Raw genomic sequence first — 20,653 nt, forward strand, 5'->3', positions numbered from 1 at the left:
GAGCCCCTAGCTTGGACATGTAAATCTGACTGATAAAGTAGTTACATAATAAAACCAGTATATATTTGTCAGGTGTTTCTCTTTTTGTACACATCTTTGGAAAACAAATTCTGGGGATTTCTGGGGAAGACTTCAAATGTTGGGATAGATCAGATTGACGTCGGTAAACACAGTCGGCACCTGCAGATTTTCATGTTGGAAATGTATAAAACGTCGTCTATTTTGATCCCAATGAGACTAAAATGAGAGCTGCCCTGCTGCCAAGTCATTTCTTGTCCTCAATAGCTCAGCACGATGAAGTGTTTCCCGGGCCAAACGCATTAGCATATAGAGTGCCAAACGAAACATTGAGACGTATGGATGGGTTTTGGCCGTTAACAGCTACATAAAAGGCTGCCAACCACGCAACTATGTGGAAAGACTGCATATTGAGATTGCACTGGGTTGTGATTTTCGTATCCAAGAGTAAATTGGGTGAGTAAATAAGTATAACACTAGTAGTGATAATGTCATTAAATTTCTCCACAGCACAGATGCTCTCGCGCTGTGGGGAAAATTTGGATTGTGGGGATTTACATGTATATCGCCCTCGCATCTTATACCGACCGATGAAATAATCTTAAGGCCTTCATAGGTATTCCTCAGTAGGATCTTGAAAAGATTCTTTTAACCAATCTCTCATACCAGTTGATCTCAAGCCTTGAGGGCATAGCAGTCTACGGCATAAAACCGTGGAAGAGGGCTAAATTTGACGTGGAAACTAACTCACTTTACAATTTCATGTCGACCTTATTATGCCATACCTTTTAGCGTGTTATTTCAATGTTTTTTTACATCTGCATAAAATGTAATCGATATGGTTTGGGTTGCCGAATTCGGCAAAGCGCCTCCACCTCGGACAAAGCGTCTTTTGATTGCCAACTGGACCTTTCCTGAGTCTCTTCACCTCAAACATCCAGACTGCGCCATGTTCACGGCATTTGTTGACGAATCCCAGTCCCACAGAACTAAAAGTAAAACCAGATTTACCCAACCAACGACGAGCCCGCCGCCCAAAAGGAGACAAGTGTCGAGGGCGTGTGATTGGTGCCGCACACTGCGTATCAAATGCGATAGCCGACATCCTTGCAAGAACTGTGAAGCCAAAGGGCGACCATGCAGCTCAAGGGGCACGAATTCAGTGCGGACATATGCAGACGCCGTCAAGTATGTTATTAATAGACTAGTACAATAGTTACTGGCTTTGCTGATGCTGTCCAGAGAAATTGAAAAACTACAAGGCCGCATTACGCAATTAGAGACGCAGGTTCACGCAAGAGGAACAGTGCCCCGAAGGAATAACTTGGTCAGCACGCCAGTCAGAATAGGCGATAGAGCGCCATCTTTACCTGATTACCTGGATCCACTACGAGAACATGGCGGTAACAACAGACATCTCGAATATATCCACATGCGAACCGCCCATTCCCATCAACGCCAGTCATATGGCCGATCTTCGTCCTTTTACTTCATCGGCCGGCTGAGTTCGTACTTGGGTGTGGCCCTTCAGCAACCAAGCTGTGAAGATCTGATCCAACTGGACTCTGCCAGCCGGTCGTTCTCCAGCCCCGTTGTTACGACAGGGAGGGCACCCAATCGGACGCCTGTTGGTGTTTCCACAACGGACACGTATCTGATACGTTCTCAGGAAGAGTACTTTCTGAATATGTTCTGGACTACGTATCACACACTTTATCCAGTGATAGACCGACAGGATTTCGAGGAGCATTATGGTTCCTTGTGGACTTCGGAAACTGCGCGGTTTCCATCGGCTTTAGTAGATATACTTGTTGCGATATGTATGCAATATTCCGATGCACTCATGCCACAGGCAACGTCACCCGGTGCCCCAATTATAGGCAACATTGATTCAGCTATTTCAGGCCGACGATTCTATGCAAGGTGTCAGCTTCTTCTAGCAGACGAGCTGGAAGGGCCATCAATGGTGACTTTGCAGTGTCACATTTTCTCAGTCATCTATTTATCAAATGCTTCTTTTCAAAACACGGCGCACGGTCACCTAGCTTTTGCAATTCGCACTGGTATTATTCTCGGCTTGCACTGGAAATCACCAGAAAACCTTGCAGAGAAAGACAAAGAATTCCGCAAGCGGCTGTGGTGGACGGTTTATGCTCTTGAAATGAAGATGGCCATGGATCTTGGACGGCCCTTGGGAGTCAATATGTCTCAGGTGACTTGCAGTCTCCCAAAGGCACCACAGGGTCATTTGTCTCCAGGAGTGAATGACTTCACATTCAACGAACAGTATGTCAAATTAATACTGGCTGCTCGATCTGTTTATGTTATATTCCACAACAAGTGTGCTGAAGTCCTCGCTGAAAATGACGGCCGGAGCTTGTATAACGACCTAGAAGAGCTCGAGAAGGTTGCAGAATGTGTCTCATTGAGAATGGAAGACTTGAAGACATGGCAGCGCCAAGTACCTGACTTTATAAAGTCCAAAAAGATGAATTGTGGTGAAACTTTTTCGACAGATCGGTCTGCTTTAGACCTCAGAGAGCAGTTATCGACCGGACTGAGTCGACAAGGGCTGATGCTTGAACTCCTCCAACACAATCTGGTTATGAACCTATACCGTCCCTTTATTTGCTTTTCCAGAGTCGATCCAATCCCGTTTGTAGATGCCAACGCAGCAGCTTGCGCCAGTTACGCTATTACCATAACGAACATTATCAATCAGGTACTGACCGAGTCTAATATCCTGGTTGGGTTTCATGAAGTATTCCAGTGGCAGTGGAATGCTGCAATCTCGCTGATTGGATACATTGCGGCATATCCAACTTCACCCTTGAGTACTACCGCTCAAAACTCCCTTTCAACCGCTGTGACGGTGTTTGATATCATCGGGAAAAACCTGCTTATCGCGTCGAGTGCCGCAAAGGTAGCGCGTGATATCTCAAAAAAAGTTGAGTTTCTGGTCATTCTGTCTACTAATAATACAAATACGGTAACTTTTGATCCTGCTCTCGAATCCTTGACAGGAGACTCGTTTCCGCAAGCGTTGGCGTATGAGTCTTTTAATAGCCTAGAGTCAATCTACACTGGGTTGGGGAATGTCTCCGATATATGGAACTTTGGTGACCCCACCGAGTTTTTGTCTCCTTGGATGACAGATCCAGACACAGAGTTTCAGGATATGAGTGCTACCGGGGACTTTCTCCAAAGTTGAATGGATATTGATTGACTATAAACAACTTCTGTTCCATCAGTTTTAAGATATAAACATGTCCATGAATTCCAAGCCTATTCCATTGTGATAACTGATCGAAACCGCACCGTTCCATTGGCCATGGCAGCTACATAATAGAAATCAGCAGTGAGCTTGAATTGGGATAAAGGAGACCCACAGAATGCATCGTTGACTTTCTGGAGTGGGAATTTCTCAACAATGCAGTTGATTTCTTCAATTTCCGTAAACTGGATTGCCTCTTCGACGTCCAGCGCGTGACCCGCCGGCCAGTGGTGGATAGAAAGACCGTATGTGAGCTGTAAGTACCATTAGATATGCCATTTGAAAAACTATAAGCAGATATACTCACCATCGTCGCAGTGTTGACGACAATGTCACCCGGAACTGTGAAAATTAGACTCAGGCCAGTCATTACCTTGGCTAAAACTTACCAGATAGAATCAATAACTTCCCCAATAACCCCAACCCCCTTAGCAAAGTATCCATCACCCCAGAATCAGGCGCCGTTGTAACGATCAGGCTCACCCCTCCAAGCTTTTGCAACGCGGCACCATAGTCGCCATCCCATTTGCTTCCATCAATATACTCGTGTGCTCCAAGTCCTCTCGCTAGCGATTCCTTCTTGTCGTCCCGAGACAGCGCCACTACTCGATATCCGAACTTGTTTGCATATTGAATAGCCAAATGACCGAGTCCGCCGAGGCCCTGGATTGCAACTGTAGACCCAACAGGTACATTCATTCTTCGCATTGCGTTGAAGACGCTGGTTCCCGCGCACAGAATGGGTGCGTATTTGGCAGCGTCGATGTGAGAGGGTACTTTGACGGCGGCTTCTTGGCGGATTTTGCAGTATTCAGCGTCTACTCGAGTTAGAAGATGGTTTATATAGAGCTAAAAGGCAACTTGTTACGTACAACCGCCATCTTTAGTCTCGCCATTGACTGTTCGGTTGTCGCACATTTGGAACAGCCCCTGTTTGCAGGCGTGGCACGTTCCTGACGTAGTAAAAGATATGTTAGTGAGATAATAGGCAGTATAAAACGTACATACCATCATGCCCTCCATGCCATGCACCCCCAATTCTATCTCCAACATTCCATCCTTCGACACCATCACCAACAGCAGCAACATGACCAATTATCTCATGACCGGGCACGATCGGACTAAATTGTTAACTTCGTTTTTACGTGGACAAGAACTTGGCTTACAATCCACCACCCATAATATTGTGCTGGGCCATCTGATCAGAGAAGCAGACTCCACATGCTTGGACTTTGACAAGGATTTCGTTTTTGGCGGGCAAGCTGAGAGGGACTGTTTCGAGGGCAAGGGGGCTACCGGGAGAGGTGAATACAGCGCGGGTGTAAGTGGTGGGGAGAGCCATTTTCGATTTTTTAAGACTGTGTTTGAATGTGTGATTTAGAACAGAACAGAGTGAGTAGACAATTTATATACATGCATAGATGTATAAATTGTCCTAATATATCCTAAAGGAGAAGCGGACTTCTATAAGGAGTATCGGGCTTCCGTATTTGGCGTTGAAGAGGCATCTATACCTAATCGGGTAATTTTTTCAACGTGACCGAGACAGCTTGAGGATGATTGTCACTCAAATTCGGACAATAATTGCTAACGCCGAAATTGTTAGTGGTCTCTCATCGCTATTTGTTCACAAAGTTTAAAGTCAACTATGGGACTGAATGTTTTTGATATCATGATGATTACTAAATCGCTGCCACGTCAACTAATCTCTCCGTGCATTTTTTTGGTGAGTTTTCGAATCTTTCTCTCCCTATTTTGCCTTACGTATTTAATGTTAAAATTAAAGTCGTATTCCAAATCAATAAAGTGATGGATAATACGCATAAGAAAGAAGACAACGAGGCAGAAGGAAGATGTAACTGCGGCTCCATCCGGAAGCGGTTCTCTTCTGGTCTTACGCCCGGTCTACCTTTAAGTTACTGGTATTATTCTCAATATTTCTTTTTCTCTTTATTTTAAGTACACTGACTACAGGTGCAAATCGTAGTGATAATTGTCGTCGGTGTTCTGGAGGAAGTACGTACTCTACATCAATTCAATGTTGTCAATCGATGTCAGAAGTTGCTAGAAATATTGACAATACAGTCAGGTCAACAAACTTCACCGTCTCCGAGTCACAAGTAACAATTCACGATCCTACTGAATCGTTGCGTGTGTATTATGGCAAAAACACTTCGAGTGGATAGACAATCTTGGTAACCCTTTTCCCACCCAATATATACATATATAATATTGAAAATAAGACCTAGGCGTATAGTAACATTCCATGCAGGGGAAATTTTGCGGAACATGCGGTAGCCCAGTATTCAGTGCTGTGTCGATCGCATCGGATAAATGGTTCTTGAAAGCCTCGTTGTTCGGTTCTATCCAGAACACACGCACCCCTGGTCAACAAGCTTTTGATGAGAAGAGGCCGTCCTGGATGGAAGTTTAGAGTTTAGAGAAGAAATGATTTATGGCCTTTTCTCAATGTTTACGGCTGGATTGAAAGATGGAAATTTTCTAATTTCTGGAGAGAATTTCGGTGTTTTTATTTTATTTTCTTTCGAATTGGCTGGCTTTTTGGGATAGAATAGACGATAATAGAAAATAGACAGAATAGAAAGTCCTGTAGATTGTGATGACCATTAAATTGTATATTTTTCGTGTCAACTCGCTAACAGGGTTCAAATTGTACCCAAAACCAAGTTTTTAGAAAATATCATCGATCTACTGAATAGGGACAGAAATCTGTAAATAATGCAACCTAAACCGATTCTCAAGACAAAATCACTCAACCGGGGCATAAAAACCACCATAGAATTAGTCTCGGTGAGTTGTAACCGGCGGTGATGACTCTGAAATTTTCGTGCTTTCATTATCCTGCTCTATTGTCGTAACCCGATTCGTCCGAAAAATCCAATCCTGACTGGTATTTGTTAAACTACTCTCAAGAGCCTCCGTAGAACTTAAAGTCCGCATCTGCATCTGCTGCTGTTGCCTCTTCTGCAGTGCTTCAGGGTGCCGAAACCCGTCAATTGATTTGTCCTTATCTGAGGTAAGCGACGAGCGAAGGGAAACGAAGATTCTGGATAGCATGGGTGAGTCTCTAACGGCTCTAGGGACTCCGGGCATGTTATAGACGAGGAGGATGCAGGTCATTTCTGCAATACAACCCATGGATAAACTGCTGACTCTGTACAGCCAGTCTGTATCCTTTAGGTACGTAACCGTGACTCCTATGCGAAATGCAGCAGCGGCGCATGCTCTGTTTTATGTTAGCTTAGCAGGCGAGAAGATAGAAGTGAAAAAGACAGCTACTTGCATCAGCCCAACAGCAAACATCAGCGCAATACCAATCTTCTTCTCTCGTGACATGTTCAACCGCCATATAATCCTCTGCGGAAGTATGAGAATAAAAATATCAGACACAAGATTAAAAGAACCGAGCGTCATATTGAGAGGTCGCCCGTTGTAACAAACACCAGGTACCGTCTTGTCCCATATTCTCTCAAACGGCACGCAAATCAGATTGCCTGCAACGGCAACGGAGAGATAAAATAAGACGTTGGTCCATAATAGAACTTGGCATATCCACTAAACATAATCGAGCTTAGGAACGTGGCTTGCGGATCGGAGTCAAATATACCTACGTAAAATGCTCCACGGGTGCCTTCTGGAGCGAATATTCGCATCCACTGTAGTAGGATTGCGGCTTTTACCAGGACTAGCGTGATTGTGTAGAAGGTCGCGCCTAGTTGGAGGACCTATTTCACGTTAATAGACTAACTTGCAGGCTTCTAGACTATGAAGAGTATACATGCTCAACTCGCGATACGGTCCCCACGGTCGTATCCCATTGGTGTACGAAGAAGCCGACAATGCGAACAGCGTCGTAGACACAGTATATGTATGCAACGTAAGTTCCCTACGATAGTTAGCAAGGTATTTCTATTTTCATTGACAGTTTTTTTTTAAAAAAAGGTGGGTTTACAAAACCCAGCACGCTGAGAGCTGTTGCGACGAGTTAGAAAGCAACAAAAAAAGCGAACAGCTTGGGTTCCCACCATCATCCACGTTTATCCTCTTTAGAAGGAATACTCTCGCATAAGCCCGAAGAAGCATCGTCGATATAACAAGAATTAGACAAATAGGAATGACAACATGTGGGATAATGTTCCTATTTGGAGGATTGTCGAAATCCGCCTGCATTCCTGCAGGCGGCTTGAGGGCCGGCGCATCGAGGGCAGTCTGGCGCTCATCAGGCGAGAGTTGTTGGAAAGTATTGAGCGACATGCTGGACGTTACGAAATCGAACCCTTGGACAGACAGACTGCGCGAGAATCCGCCGTCGTTTAATAGACTGAAGATGGCGAGCTTGTATCACTTCACGGCGGGTATGGAAAGTATCGCGAGTATCACGAATATCACTATTAATGCCAAGTAAGGGTACAGTACTTGCTTCAAAAAGGGGATAAGGAGTTTACTGTCAAGCTCGTACGATTCTTGAGCACAATCCGCCACAAGTACGCGGTAGCACGAATCAAGGGACGAATCACCTGCTCAGAGGTATGCATGTAGCTCGGCGAACGGAGCTTAAGCATATAGAAAAAGAAAAAGAAAAAAGGGATATGGCTGAGTCTGTGAGACGATCACCGCAAGGAATAAAGGCCGTGATCGCCGACATGGCGAATCATTGGGGCCATGGCGAGGAACGATGGTTACACCACGGGGCGCTTTGCATATCTGATAAGAGTTGATCATTGGCCGCTGGAAACGTTTTCTGTCCCCTTTAGGAGTCGATGATTCATTCTGCATGGACTCCGATTTTAGTAAAACCACAAATTGTATTCAGCTCGGACGTCTTTCTGTAAAAGGCATTTGTTGTTTAACTGCGTTTTAAATGTTTTGAATGTCACTTGTACTTACATGCCGAGATCGTCGGTTTTGAGGTTCGTTCGGAAAACGAAATTTGCTAACAATGCTCAATATAGGTGATTTGGGAGATGTTCGGCTTCTAGCAGATACTGCCTTGCTGTTGTGGTTAGGGATACAGCTTGATTGATATCTTCGGACAAAAGTAGCTTCGGCTTAGGTATAAATGGAGATGTCGCCCGTATCATTTAGAAAATTTCGCAAGAAAAGTAAAACGATTATTAGCACAATCTATTTACTGACAGGAAAATGTTTAACCTAAATAGCACCATGCCGAGCCTACCACTGGATGGTGGTGGGCTTGGTTCAAAGGTCCCATGGATTACGATATTAGCCATTCCTATTACGTCGATCATCTTTTTGCGATTTTTCAATCCCTTATTCCAGAATCGCTTGTGTGACAGATTCGGAAATACCATTCCTCAAGGCCCAGTGGGACTTCCTATCCTAGGTAAGTGTATAGTGATCTCTGAATACTGGTCATGTCAGTTGACCGTATTGACTGCAAGGATGTTTCCCCTTTCTAACTCACTACCCGGAGCTCACACTCGACAAATGGGCCAAAAAATTCGGTACTTTGTACTCTTGCTGGATCGGCAATCAGCTATTCGTGGTCATTTCTAGCCCGGATATTGCCAAGGACCTGCTGGTCACCAATGGCGCTGTTTTCTCCTCACGGAAAGACTTGTTTATGAAGAGCCAGACTGTGTTTGCTGGTCGTGGGATAACTGCGACTCCGTACAATGATACCTGGTTAGTTCGGACCCATAATTCTTCGAGAATAGTCTAATGGGGCACTCCTTTTTAATACAGGAGGGACCATCGTCGTATTGCAACTACTTGGTTGCATCAAAAGGCCGTTGACCAGTACACACACGTCTTGGACATGGAGGCCACTGACATGGTCCAGTATCTTTTGAAAGCAAGTCAAGGCGGCACTGAGCTAGTCAATCCACAGCCATTTGCTGGTCGCTGCTCTCTAAATAACATGTTGACCATTGTCTTTGGAATTAGAACGGACTCGGTGCAAGACCCGCTTGTACAGACGTCACTGCGGTTAAGCCGGGAGTTCATGTAAGAGTGTGGACGTTAATAGTATCCGCCCAGCTGATATTGTCTAGGAATACCACAGGGCCCGTGTCAAATATCGTTGATTACGTACCTTTGCTGCAGCGCTTGCCATCCACAATGCACTCACGTGGTCGACAGCTACACCAAGATCTCATGAGTACCTACGGGGGTATGATCAACGAGATCCGTCAGCGCATGAGCCTTGGAAAAGACGTTCCGGACTGCCTGGTCAAAACAATGCTCACGGTTTGTCAGGACGAGAATCTGGATGATGTAGACATGGCGATGTTGGCATCAGCTTTCATGATTGGCGGCGTAGAAACCGTAAGACAGCCCTGCATTCTATACGACGATGTATTGCTGGTGCTGACACTTGATAGAGCGCGTCCATCATGCAATGGTTCTCAGCACTTATCCCGTCATACCCCGAAGTCCAGCGCCGCGCCCAGGAAGAGCTAGACCGCGTCGTGGGCAGAGACCGCTTGCCTGATATCGCGGACGAGCAGAATCTGCCTTTTTGTCGTGCTGTCATTAAAGAAGTCGAACGATGCCACAACCCTTTTTGGTTAGGAACTCCGCATGTTGCTTCGGAGGACTTTACATATAATGGACATTTCATTCCGAAAGATACCGTCTTAGTCCTGAATACGTGGACTATGCACCATGATGAGAAGCGGTATCCTGAACCCCACATTTTTAATGTATGTTTCTTCGTACACCGGTTCCTACTTACGCTCCTGTCTTACCTTGCCCTAGCCTGACCGGTATATCCACGATAATTTCTCATCAGTGCAGAGCTCCAACCTGCCCGACGCCAACCAGCGGGACCACTGGATGTTCGGTGCCGGGCGACGTATTTGCCCTGCAATCGGCCTGGCGGAGCGCGAGATTTGGCTGTCCATATCCCGAATGCTCTGGGCCTTTAACATGGAAGCTGTGCCGGGGCAGCCGATAGATCTGAAGGAGTACGATGGGCTGTCTGGGCGATCGCCGGTGCCGTTTCACATTTACTTTAAGCCCAGACACGAGAATATTGCCAAGGTGTTGGGTGTTCAGCGTTGATGAATCCGAAATTAGCCAACACTCATATTTGTTTTGCGGGTTACCCCTAGAAACAGCGAAAAAGGCGTGCTTGCTTCCCGAAATTCACACGTTGTCAAAAAAAAAATATATATACTATACTCTGCTTGAAGTGACGATGGAGATGGAGCCCGATTTTGCCTCATTAGCAATGAGATAACCAGGGGATAGACCGATAGTCGGGAGCAATATATCAGCAATAGCTAAATCTCTCCAGATGTCGGTAGCGCTTTAATTCCATGTTTTTAAAAAGCCAACATTTTCTTCTATCCTTTTCTAAGTCCTTCTCACTCTCACCCTCTTTGTTGTTTTTCGTGTTCAGGAGTGTCTCACGCAGAACGTAGAAAGAAATGAAACCTACAAGATCATACTCTGCTCGAAATGACGCTAATACACTGATGGGGCAATCGAGAAGATGGCGTATCAAAGACAACATGTTTATTCGAGGGTTAGGGTCAGACCATAAAAGTTAAATGACCGAATATTAAATTTCGTCTCTTAGCAAGCAGGATATCCATATCATCACTCTATCTGCAAGCCGTACTCTATAATAGGAATGTTCCTATCAACTAGGGCTTTTGTAGCCGTCCTAATGATAGGTGCATGAGGCTGTAGCAATGCCGTCCCATTCAACCGCGATGGATCTATTCACATGTCAATGCCACTGAGGTGTAGAAAGTATAATCGGAGAAATGCGGACGGTGACCTTTCCGTTGTGTCATAGACCTAACTCTAAACCGATGGTAATGACACATGCGCACTAACAGAATCATATAAGAGAGTTTAGTAAGATGCTTTTTTAAACATGTAATTTTACATGTAAAGATATGGAAATTAGTATACTGTTACCTTTCCCACTTGCCTTGTGGGTTGCCTATTCAAGTGACCCCTTGCTTCCAAAACGCATTGTGACGGTTCTAGGTAGCAAATTGAGACTTTGTGGATATATGTATATGTATATATATATATATATAGGAAATAAACAGAGACCTTTGACAAAAGATCAAGAATGGAGAGAAGATAGACAGAAGAGGAGGTGCCTGGCGGGCCCACATAACAGCGGAGTAGTGGGGCTCCTGCCCGCTATACCCACCGATTGGAGAACAACAGTCACCAGACTTCATCTCTGGTCACACAGTGAACGAGTCTCTTTTTCACGTCTCCCGCCCCCTATTTCTGAACTTTCATCCTTCTCAACAGCCTGCATCAAAACAATCACCGACCATGGACAAGCTGGTTCAAGAGGCCATCCAGAAGACCATAGCTCTAAAGAAACAACCAAGCTCGATTCCATGGAAACACGACGAGCCATGGTCTCAGGCCTGCTATTCCTGGAGCAACGACAAGAACGAATGGCAGCCTACAAAATCTACCAGCAGCGGGACACAGGCGGGCATCTCTACGCTGGCTGTGTACAGCTGGAATATTGACTTTATGTTGCCCTTCCCCGACACGAGGATGGACGCGGCACTGGCTCACCTGCACGAGAAGCTCACGAGTGAACTGCAGCAAGGCTCAACCACTGCTGTCGTGGTCAACCTGCAGGAATGTGTCCCATCAGACCTTGTTGCTATCAGCCAGAAGCAGTGGGTCCGAGACAGCTTCTACATGACCGACCTCGACAGCTCGACCTGGGAGTCTGGCGTCTACGGCACAACTACACTGGTCGATCGCAGGCTAGACATATCCTCGTGCTTCAGGGTTCACTACTCCAAGACGCAGATGGAGCGGGATGCACTATTTGTTGACGTCACCGTGTCTGGCAAGAAGCTACGCGTGTGCAACACGCACCTCGAGTCGCTTGCTCGTGAGCCGCCACTGCGTCCGGCCCAGATGCAGATCATTGCATCGCAGATGCATGCGGGCGATGCCGTGGGTGCGATAGTCACGGGCGACTTTAACGCTATTCAGCCGTTTGATCTTTCTCTCCACTCTGACAACGGCCTTAAAGACGCATATCTCGAGCTCGGCGGAGTCGAGAATAGCGACGATGGATATACCTGGGGACAGCAGGCACTATCCGAACTACGACAGCTCTTTGGCTGCTCACGCATGGACAAAGCGTACTACCGCGGCCCTGGAATAAAGCTGCTGAGTTTCGACAGATTCGGCGCTGATGTCGAGGTTGCAGAACATGAAAAGGAGCAGAGAGAGAAGTTGATAGCGCTAGGGTTTGAAAAGGCTTGGGTTACAGACCATCTAGGGATCAAGGCTGTGTTTCAGCTGACGGGTGATCTTCGTTTGTAGGACTAGCACTCAAGTCAGATCCTGCCACGCTACTGGTTTAGGTGTTTTAATTACATCTTCTGGGCCCACCCCCTTTCTAAACAATCAATATCTTCCCCGGTATCTCGAGATCGTATAGACCAGATAGTAATTTATACACAAAGGCAACAACGAACTCAAGCTTTAAAGAATCCCAACCTTTTACTTCTCATTAACCTCAAAAAAAAGACCGTAGCTTAATTTACATGGTTATGGCGCCATATATCATGTTTTTTTGTTTAGATATGGTGGGTGTTCTAGGACAGTGATCAGTCCGGTCCGCCGGACTTCTTCTGGGTCCTGGCCCATGTACCTATCCGTCCTGAAGCTAAAAATTTTGTTAGAAAAATAAAAAGCCAGGGATACATTCGGGTTTTCCTACCTCCAGTATAAGTTGGCCCTGACAACGGCCTTGATTCCGTCAATGTACTTTTTGACATGGCTGTTAACAGGCTCGCCCCAGATAGGAACGCTCGCTTCGGCAATATCCCATCTTTTGAATTGCTCTTCAAGAAGTGTTCCAACAGTATCAAACGCTTGTTGGGCTGACATACCGTCGAGACGGCAAGTTGCAACTATATTATCTGGAATTCCCTCCGTCTGTTTGAAGTTAGATGTGATATGCTTTGGAGTATAGTTTCGATTTTGAGAACCAACCTCTTCCTTTCGATAGGAAACAATATCGTTGGTACTAAGTGTTTGTTAGTTATCAAGGGGACAAAAAAATCATTTCAAGGTGAGAAAAAAGATGAGAAAAGCTTACATAAAGACAATATCCGCACCTAAGTTCCCAAGTTCCTCAATGACTGGATATTCAAAAACCTCATCCGGGATCTCAAGATCATGAGCATACTCGATGAGGTGATACAGAGGAGCTGCACCAATAGAGTCTCGACGTAGTTCCATCATTTTCTCAAATGAAGTATTTTCAATCGCTCCATGATCGCAGACGTGTGCCAACACGCCAAGGACATACAGTTGCATTGTATGAATGTAGCGACGTTTTACACCTTGAAAAGTGTAAGCTCGCATGTTTAAATTGTAAATTTAATTAGGAAATGAGTATGTAGACATACCTGGTAAGCATGCCTATGTAATATAACGTTTTAATTAGACCAATGACTGTGAGTAGAAGGAAATGAGAAACTCACAAAGAACATTCGCTTTGCCAAATCATCATGGGCTTCCACAATGCGCATCCTCTCATCGTCTCGGGGCTGGTCTCCATTGAATGGCTGCAAAAAGCTAGCCATAATGTGCTTAGACTTCTCAGGTTCATTGCGAAGGTTACCGTCGTCAAACACTATGATAATTATTAACAAGCTGAAATGGTAATTTGTTCGTAATGTACTGTACTGTCATCAAAAGGAAACACCTATATCCTATACAGTTAGTGAAAATGATATTTTCAGTAGAATTTCTATAGGGGTTTTCTTTCATACCCAGTTACCCCAATCACACATGATACGAAACTTCGTAGCTGGGGCGTATGGCGCGGCGATTGCAACGAAATAAGAAAAGTCACATTTCTTGATCTTTTTCTGCATAGCAGGGGCCAAGGAACAAAATCTGAAGCCGGATCAGCTGACTAAGTTCATTATGAGTATGGATAGAATGAATATTGAATAACAACCTGGAGAGCCATTTCTCGGATTCTTTTCCTATCTCCTCGTAGTGAGGATTTAAGACTGGAGGATCTTTGAGAAAGGAGTGGAACAGATCTGGTAGTTTGACCGTGACTTCCTTATCGTTGGTCTCGTGATATCCGATAGAGTCAGAAGAGAACGAAGCCATCATGAAAGTAGCCAAGAACTGAAGGTTGTTTGATAGGGGTCACTGTTCAAGCTGTATTCAGTATTTGAAGATTTCCCATGTACATACGGAGTACCGTAGTCCTCCAGTGCTTTTTTTTTAAAAAAAAAGACGAAAAATATGACGTCCAACCAAATACAGGTTCGATAAAGATAATAATCCTCAGCCCCATATCAGATATCAGAATGTAGGAATTTTGGTCGCCCCCCCTTTTGATTTCACTGACCGCTAGACATGACGACAGCATTCTCTCTTTGAATGCAAGGACCTTGGCGTCTATCTATGCCTATAGCCAATTAAATGCAACTATAATACTGCATCTCTACGTGATTCAACTGCAAATAGCTATCCACATAGATGCCAAGAGCTGAATGGACCCAGAAAACGTTAGCTTCTAATGTAATACTGACTCATTCTGATGCAGCTAGATCCACTCTCGATTTTGATTGACTGGAATTTAATCCCTATAGGGCGCACCTAGTGTCATAGAATTGTTATGTCCTGTATTAGTGAACGCCGTGGCTCAATTTTGGTCCGCACAATCGTGCGCATGATTACTTGACTTTTCACGCTATACCTCACTATTGGGTTTCTGCTTCCATCACGATTCACAAGTAGTCTAAAACTCAAAATTTCTCCAAGGTTTAGCTTCAGCTAGTAATCGGCCCCTCCGATACATGCTAAGGGAACTCGTCAAAGGTTTATGTTGGTTAGTTTCCCAGACGTGGTACCGATTTCTGTCATATCCACTAAGGTGAAAAATACACAAACGTACAATGGTAGAGGTCTTTCATTTCATCCTGAAACTGACTTGAAGGTTTTAGATCCTGATTATCAGTTCTCATCATGAATACCCGTACAGTTGGGAACTATAGCTTCGAATTGGGCCCTCTTCATATCGTCAGCGAACGAATGCAAGAGCTGCGACAGCAACACGATACCCTAGGCAGCGAAACCGTGATAATACTTCAGGAAATATGGAAAACAGAGACCGAAAACTCTGGACAGAGTACACACCGAATGGATCTCTACGGCATCCTGGCAAGCCATCATACTGAAGATGAGACTCTCTCCAAATTCTGGGGTCAAATACATTCCGTGCCCGAATGGGTTGACTGGGACCAAATCAAACGAGGCCAAAAATTTTTCTATCGTTATGCCCTAGCTAATCTCATAGGATTTGCACTTCAGGGGTTTATGGGCGAGAATGCCGCCTCGTCTGGTACGGCAGAAGTTCTTATTCGAACCGGAGGTTTCTCAACGCGCAAGTTACTGGGCCGCCTCTTAGAAACTTTTCAGTTTCTGCTCCAAGTCACGGAATCCGAGGAAGCGATTAAACCAGGGGGCGTGGGACATGTGACGACTGTCCGTGTGCGGCTCCTACATGCCATGGTTCATGGGCGCATTAGCAACCTAGAAAAGGTGAAACCTGGTTATTTTGACGTCGAGAAGTTTGGCAAACCGATCAACGACTTTGATTGTATTCATGCAATCTCTACATTTTGCTGCAACCACTCGTGGCTGCAGCTTCCTCAGATGGGCGTTCATCCAACTTACCAGGAAACAGCTGACTATATCGCGCTATTTCGATATGTCGCCTATGTCATTGGCACCCCCGACGAGTACTTCGCTGATGTAGCCCGAAGCAAAGCCACTATGGAGAGTATGCTACTCAGTTTGCAAATCAACTCCACTTCTCGCATCATGGGCCACAACTTTGTCCAATGCCTGAAGGATTTGCCTCCTGTCAATATCTCCGCCGAATTCATTGAGGCCGGTTGCAGGGTCCTAAACGGCGATGAATTTTGCGATAAACTCGGTTTGGGAAAACCTGGACTGTACTCCTATGCCTGTTTCAAAGGATTCTGTTGGTTTGTCAGAGCGCTTGCCTTTTTGCAGTGCATAAGCCCCGGTCTTGACCGATCTCTTACGAATTTCTTTCAACGAGCACTACACCAAGGTATCATCCAGAGCAAGTCGGGGCTGGCGGGTGGGACCAAGTTCGACTTCAAGTATACCCCACGCATTGGCCAGAAAGTGGGCAAGGAAGATAATAACCGTTTGCCTCCACTCTTCCCAAGACCAGTGGAGTCTTTTCTTTTCCTTGTCTTCGCCGTTGGCTGTCTTTCTCCCATTGCCGGATTGGGCCTGTTGTTCTACCTAGTAAAGGTATGGTAAATGAGGAAATTTCCCATAAAGTCAATTAGTCTATCCATATATTTCAGCTTCTTTTTTCGGCCTTTTTAGACTTTTTGAGCCAAAGTTTAAACCGGGATATTGATCCGTATATAGTAGGATCCTGCGACAGACTAGGGTATTCCCATCGGAGAGTATAAAAGTGCCTAGTCTTCATACGGGTATATGTGCCGCACCGTCTAATTTTGTAATTTCGTTATCAGTACGGCGAGTGCCAACACCGAAGTTTATTTTCTTTGAAAATAAAAGACCCCATATGGGAAACAAAGAATGACTCATTTGCCAAGAAACCTAAGCCAGGGGTTCCTTTTTGGTACCGTGGATACCAAGTCGTCACCGTGGTGTGAAATGCAGACGATCGGAATCAGGTCACCTGAGCACGCTTCCTGAAGCAGTACCGCTTGCGCACATAAAAAAAATGTCTACCCAGCTACACATTCCTAGAGCTCTATGACCCAATAGCGGCCATTACGACAAAAGTACCTACCCACATTCTCTTCTTCATCCACCATAGACACTCCGGTGCATACCTTCCCTTCAATGTTGATTATCCAGCTTCTTGACTAGCATCTACAGTTTCTCAATGTTCCTTCTAACACTAATTGTTAATGGCCAACAGCCAGTGGTCTACTATATGCTGGTAGTTATAGGCCTTTACTCTCTCTATACTGCAGGAAAATGGCTTTACAACCTCTTTTTACACCCACTTCGTGGCTTTCCAGGACCGAAGATAGCTGCCATGACAAGCCTGTACGAGTTTTGGTGCGATGTGATCAACGACGGCCAGTATCTGTGGAAAATCGAGAAGATGCATGAGAAATATGGTATAAATCTCCCAAAACCGAACAATGTCCATCCTTCTATACTGAACAACATCCCTTTACATAGGTCCCATTGTCCGGGTCAGCCCAAAGGAAATTCATATCAAAGATTCGGAATATTATGGAACAATCTACTCAGGCTCTCACAAGGTCAACAAAGACAAGTCCACTGTTGCCGGTATAGGAACGCCCACTTCAGTCGCAGCTACTGTTGACCACAACCACCATCGTGCAAGACGTGCATATCTAAATCCGTATTTCTCAAAACGTGCAATTGCCGACATGGAGACAATGATGCACGAAAGGTTGGACAGGTTCTGCGAGCGCCTAGATGAGGCAAAGGAATACGATAGCGTGGTGAGCCTTGATTCGGCTTTCTCGGCTCTTACTGCGGATCTCATCTTTGAGCGCTTTTACGGTTACCACTTAAATTATCTTGATATACCGGATTTCCACTCTCCTGTGACGAAGGCCTTTATGGGAAATTCAATTATGTTCCATTTTGCTCGATTCTTTCCCGGTTTAGTTGCCCTGCTCAAGAAGACTCCTCTCTTCCTACTCAAGGTCATACAACCGGCAGTTGCCGAGTTACAGATTCTCCTTGACGACATGAAAGAAAGAATCCTCTCCACTCTGAAAGAAGACACAGACAAGAAAGATGGGAATAAGCCTGTAATAATCGCTGCTCTTGGAGATGAGACCATTCCCGGGGTGGAGAGGACGCTGGACCGCCTTTTGGACGAAGGGTTGGTGATTATCTTTGCTGGAACCGAAACTTCCTCTAGAGTGATGAGTGTTGCTTTGTTTCACTTGCTACATAATAAGATGCATTTGAGAAAGCTACGAGAAGAACTTACCGCCCTACCGCCCCGGCTGGATCATGACTACTCCTTACAACAACTTGAGGGTCTTCCTTACTTGGTAAGCAGAAACCCTATTATTTTCACTAAAGACAAATGAGAAGTGTCAACTGAAGAAACTAGTCAGGTGTTGTCCATGAGGGCATGCGTCTTGCGTTCGGGCCAGTCTGTAGGCTTCCTCGTATAGCCGCAGATGAAGCTTTGAAGTACGAGGATTTTATAATTCCTCCAGGAGTAAGTAACGCGTCAGTGAATTATGTCAACCCATCCTAATGTTAAAAATGACAGACACCTGTCAGTCAATCGACATACTTTGTGCACACCGACCCCAGCATTTACCCAGACCCTTGGACCTTCGACCCTGGAAGATGGGTCAAGGCAGCAAAAGATGGGTTCCCTTTGAATAGGTACCTTACAAATTTCACAAAGGGAAGCCGACAATGCATTGGCTTGCAGTATGTTCATTTTTATGCAGCTTACAAAGAGATTAAACTGACACTGTACAATTTAGGATGGCTTCTGCCGAGGCTTATATTACCATCGCCAGGTTGGTACTATCTTTCGAGATGGAGCTATGCAACACCACAGTTGAAGATCTAAGTATTGATCACGTTCGACTCGTCGGGTATCCCAAGAAGGCCAAGTATACTGCCAACGCTCGGGGTGAAATCATGGTGAAGATTACAGGAAGAGCGGACGGGGAGCCCTAATCTCTTTCTCCACGTTCTGTGATCCCACATTTAGGAGTCTATTAATTAGGAAATGAAATATCTTCTACTATATAACCCGTTATATTCTTTATGTTAGTACATACGACCATAGGGTGTGGAAAACAGGGCTTCCCGTCCGCTCAGCCGTACTTAAGCCACACGCCGGCTGGTTAGTAGTTGGGTGGGTGACCACCAGCGAATCCCAGCTGTTGTATGTTTTTGTTTCTCATTCACCCAGTCTCTTATTTTTTTATGAATCTTCCAGGAATTGCAGTAAGTTTGAATCACGCGGAATGATTTCATCGCTGGTGATAACCTTGATTACAAGCTTTACTAGTCACTTTTTGAAGCAAAAGAGGGTACGGTCGATGACATGTTAGAACAGCGACTGCGTGAGCCCATCGATGACAACACGTTCTGTCTTTCCGTTCCGTTGAATTTCGATATACATTTTGCGATCAAAATGTATAATACTTGGGTAATATCCCAACTGTTCATCGGCCATTTAAGGAACCCCAAAATTGTTGAGATGACACACGTGTATGCATTATTTAGGCCGAGCTCTATGTTCTATCCCCATTATTCAAGGTGAACTTGGAATTGACGACGTGTTGGCCATCTCTGGGTAAACCGACATGAGGGTGGCTTCCGATGTACATTTCATGAAGCGGAAAATCATCATCAAGCCGTTCGAAATCACGAGTAATGTTTCCTTTTACTTTGCCTTGATGTTATTGCAATAAATAGATAGGCAGTGTATGTATGATAGCATGGCGATGATAACAAGGACATCATGGCTGTATATATGGTGGAAGGCACGCTTAGGCTGTCAAAAAGACCTACAAATAATGTGAGAACAGGGAAAGTATGGTAGTACCCTCGTGTGCCAATGTCTTGCCTGGAAACTTTGGCTGCCGTTACTTTATCCACATCTAGAATTGGATCAGTATTAAATAGTGCCAGCTTCATGGTGAGTCTTCGATTTCGGGCAGTAAACAAAATATGGCCTTGCTCACTGTCACGGACAAAACATATTCTCAAGAGGTTCAGCTGCGTGACTAACGGCGAACCACATCTCTGCATTATCGAAAACCAGAAGCCACTTTCCTGCATGCTTAGAGATCGACATCAATTGATATCTCGGGATAGATGAATGTGGGTAGTTCAAAAGCAATTCCTTACTTTACAGTGGTCCTGAGAACTAGTGTCACCACTTCGGTCATTTTAATATATTTTGTAAATAGCGCTAGCCTAGCCTATAGTTATACTCCCTTCTGAATGGTGGAAGTCTAGAAACTAGGCCCATTATAGATCAAAGAGCATGAGGTGATGACATTAGTTTTCTCCTTCTCCAGCCTGGGGAGGAATAATTACATCTTGGATATACAGGGAGGCCATACCCCTCCACCGTAGATTAAACACAGCGGACACTATAGATAGTTGCTTATTAAAACCATCTGCACCCATAGATGCTGTAGGTAGGATCATATATTGCGAAGTTTAGCTCCGAACCGACAGCAAATCACGTCATGCATCGGAGAATAATAGCTGAGATAGTCACGTAGCACAAGGGCCTAGACGTTTATATCGGGTACTATTGATGGAGTGAGTTTTTTAATAAATATATTCGAT

At 45.0% G+C, this 20,653-nt stretch overlaps 8 protein-coding genes across 8 annotated transcripts; 5 read left to right on the forward strand and 3 right to left on the reverse strand.

Moving 5' to 3' along the window:
- Nucleotides 1-856: 856 nt before the first annotated feature.
- TRUGW13939_00873 (uncharacterized protein) lies at nucleotides 857-3,229 on the forward strand (the record flags this gene model as incomplete). The annotated part of the gene is made up of 2 exons (XM_035484079.1): nucleotides 857-1,206; nucleotides 1,261-3,229. 2 exons carry the CDS (start codon nucleotides 857-859, stop codon nucleotides 3,227-3,229), a joined length of 2,319 nt encoding a protein of 772 aa, XP_035339972.1.
- Nucleotides 3,230-3,303: 74 nt separating this feature from the next.
- On the reverse strand, nucleotides 3,304-4,634 carry TRUGW13939_00874 (uncharacterized protein; the record flags this gene model as incomplete). Its single annotated transcript, XM_035484080.1, has 6 exons — nucleotides 3,304-3,546; nucleotides 3,600-3,634; nucleotides 3,682-4,110; nucleotides 4,165-4,245; nucleotides 4,301-4,413; nucleotides 4,459-4,634. 6 exons carry the CDS (start codon nucleotides 4,632-4,634, stop codon nucleotides 3,304-3,306), a joined length of 1,077 nt encoding a protein of 358 aa, XP_035339973.1.
- A 1,460-nt stretch (nucleotides 4,635-6,094) lies between these two features.
- Nucleotides 6,095-7,567, reverse strand: TRUGW13939_00875 (uncharacterized protein; the record flags this gene model as incomplete). Its single annotated transcript, XM_035484081.1, has 5 exons — nucleotides 6,095-6,539; nucleotides 6,615-6,868; nucleotides 6,925-7,038; nucleotides 7,092-7,199; nucleotides 7,373-7,567. 5 exons carry the CDS (start codon nucleotides 7,565-7,567, stop codon nucleotides 6,095-6,097), a joined length of 1,116 nt encoding a protein of 371 aa, XP_035339974.1.
- An 888-nt stretch (nucleotides 7,568-8,455) lies between these two features.
- TRUGW13939_00876 (uncharacterized protein) lies at nucleotides 8,456-10,339 on the forward strand (the record flags this gene model as incomplete). Its single annotated transcript, XM_035484082.1, has 6 exons — nucleotides 8,456-8,657; nucleotides 8,716-8,959; nucleotides 9,020-9,280; nucleotides 9,328-9,601; nucleotides 9,658-9,978; nucleotides 10,034-10,339. 6 exons carry the CDS (start codon nucleotides 8,456-8,458, stop codon nucleotides 10,337-10,339), a joined length of 1,608 nt encoding a protein of 535 aa, XP_035339975.1.
- Nucleotides 10,340-11,581: 1,242 nt separating this feature from the next.
- TRUGW13939_00877 (uncharacterized protein) lies at nucleotides 11,582-12,604 on the forward strand (the record flags this gene model as incomplete). Its single annotated transcript, XM_035484083.1, has 1 exon — nucleotides 11,582-12,604. The coding sequence occupies one exon, from the start codon at nucleotides 11,582-11,584 to the stop codon at nucleotides 12,602-12,604; it is 1,023 nt and encodes a 340-aa protein (XP_035339976.1).
- A 243-nt stretch (nucleotides 12,605-12,847) lies between these two features.
- On the reverse strand, nucleotides 12,848-14,416 carry TRUGW13939_00878 (uncharacterized protein; the record flags this gene model as incomplete). The annotated part of the gene is made up of 9 exons (XM_035484084.1): nucleotides 12,848-12,950; nucleotides 13,005-13,222; nucleotides 13,280-13,313; nucleotides 13,386-13,632; nucleotides 13,699-13,711; nucleotides 13,774-13,925; nucleotides 13,979-13,997; nucleotides 14,065-14,191; nucleotides 14,256-14,416. 9 exons carry the CDS (start codon nucleotides 14,414-14,416, stop codon nucleotides 12,848-12,850), a joined length of 1,074 nt encoding a protein of 357 aa, XP_035339977.1.
- Nucleotides 14,417-15,280: 864 nt separating this feature from the next.
- Nucleotides 15,281-16,612, forward strand: TRUGW13939_00879 (uncharacterized protein; the record flags this gene model as incomplete). The annotated part of the gene is made up of 1 exon (XM_035484085.1): nucleotides 15,281-16,612. The coding sequence occupies one exon, from the start codon at nucleotides 15,281-15,283 to the stop codon at nucleotides 16,610-16,612; it is 1,332 nt and encodes a 443-aa protein (XP_035339978.1).
- A 757-nt stretch (nucleotides 16,613-17,369) lies between these two features.
- TRUGW13939_00880 (uncharacterized protein) lies at nucleotides 17,370-19,021 on the forward strand (the record flags this gene model as incomplete). The annotated part of the gene is made up of 5 exons (XM_035484086.1): nucleotides 17,370-17,454; nucleotides 17,519-18,372; nucleotides 18,435-18,545; nucleotides 18,600-18,766; nucleotides 18,823-19,021. 5 exons carry the CDS (start codon nucleotides 17,370-17,372, stop codon nucleotides 19,019-19,021), a joined length of 1,416 nt encoding a protein of 471 aa, XP_035339979.1.
- Between the last annotated feature and the right edge of the window lie 1,632 nt (nucleotides 19,022-20,653).

Source organism: Talaromyces rugulosus, chromosome I (assembly GCF_013368755.1).
Source record: "Talaromyces rugulosus chromosome I, complete sequence".
Taxonomy (NCBI): domain Eukaryota; kingdom Fungi; phylum Ascomycota; class Eurotiomycetes; order Eurotiales; family Trichocomaceae; genus Talaromyces; species Talaromyces rugulosus.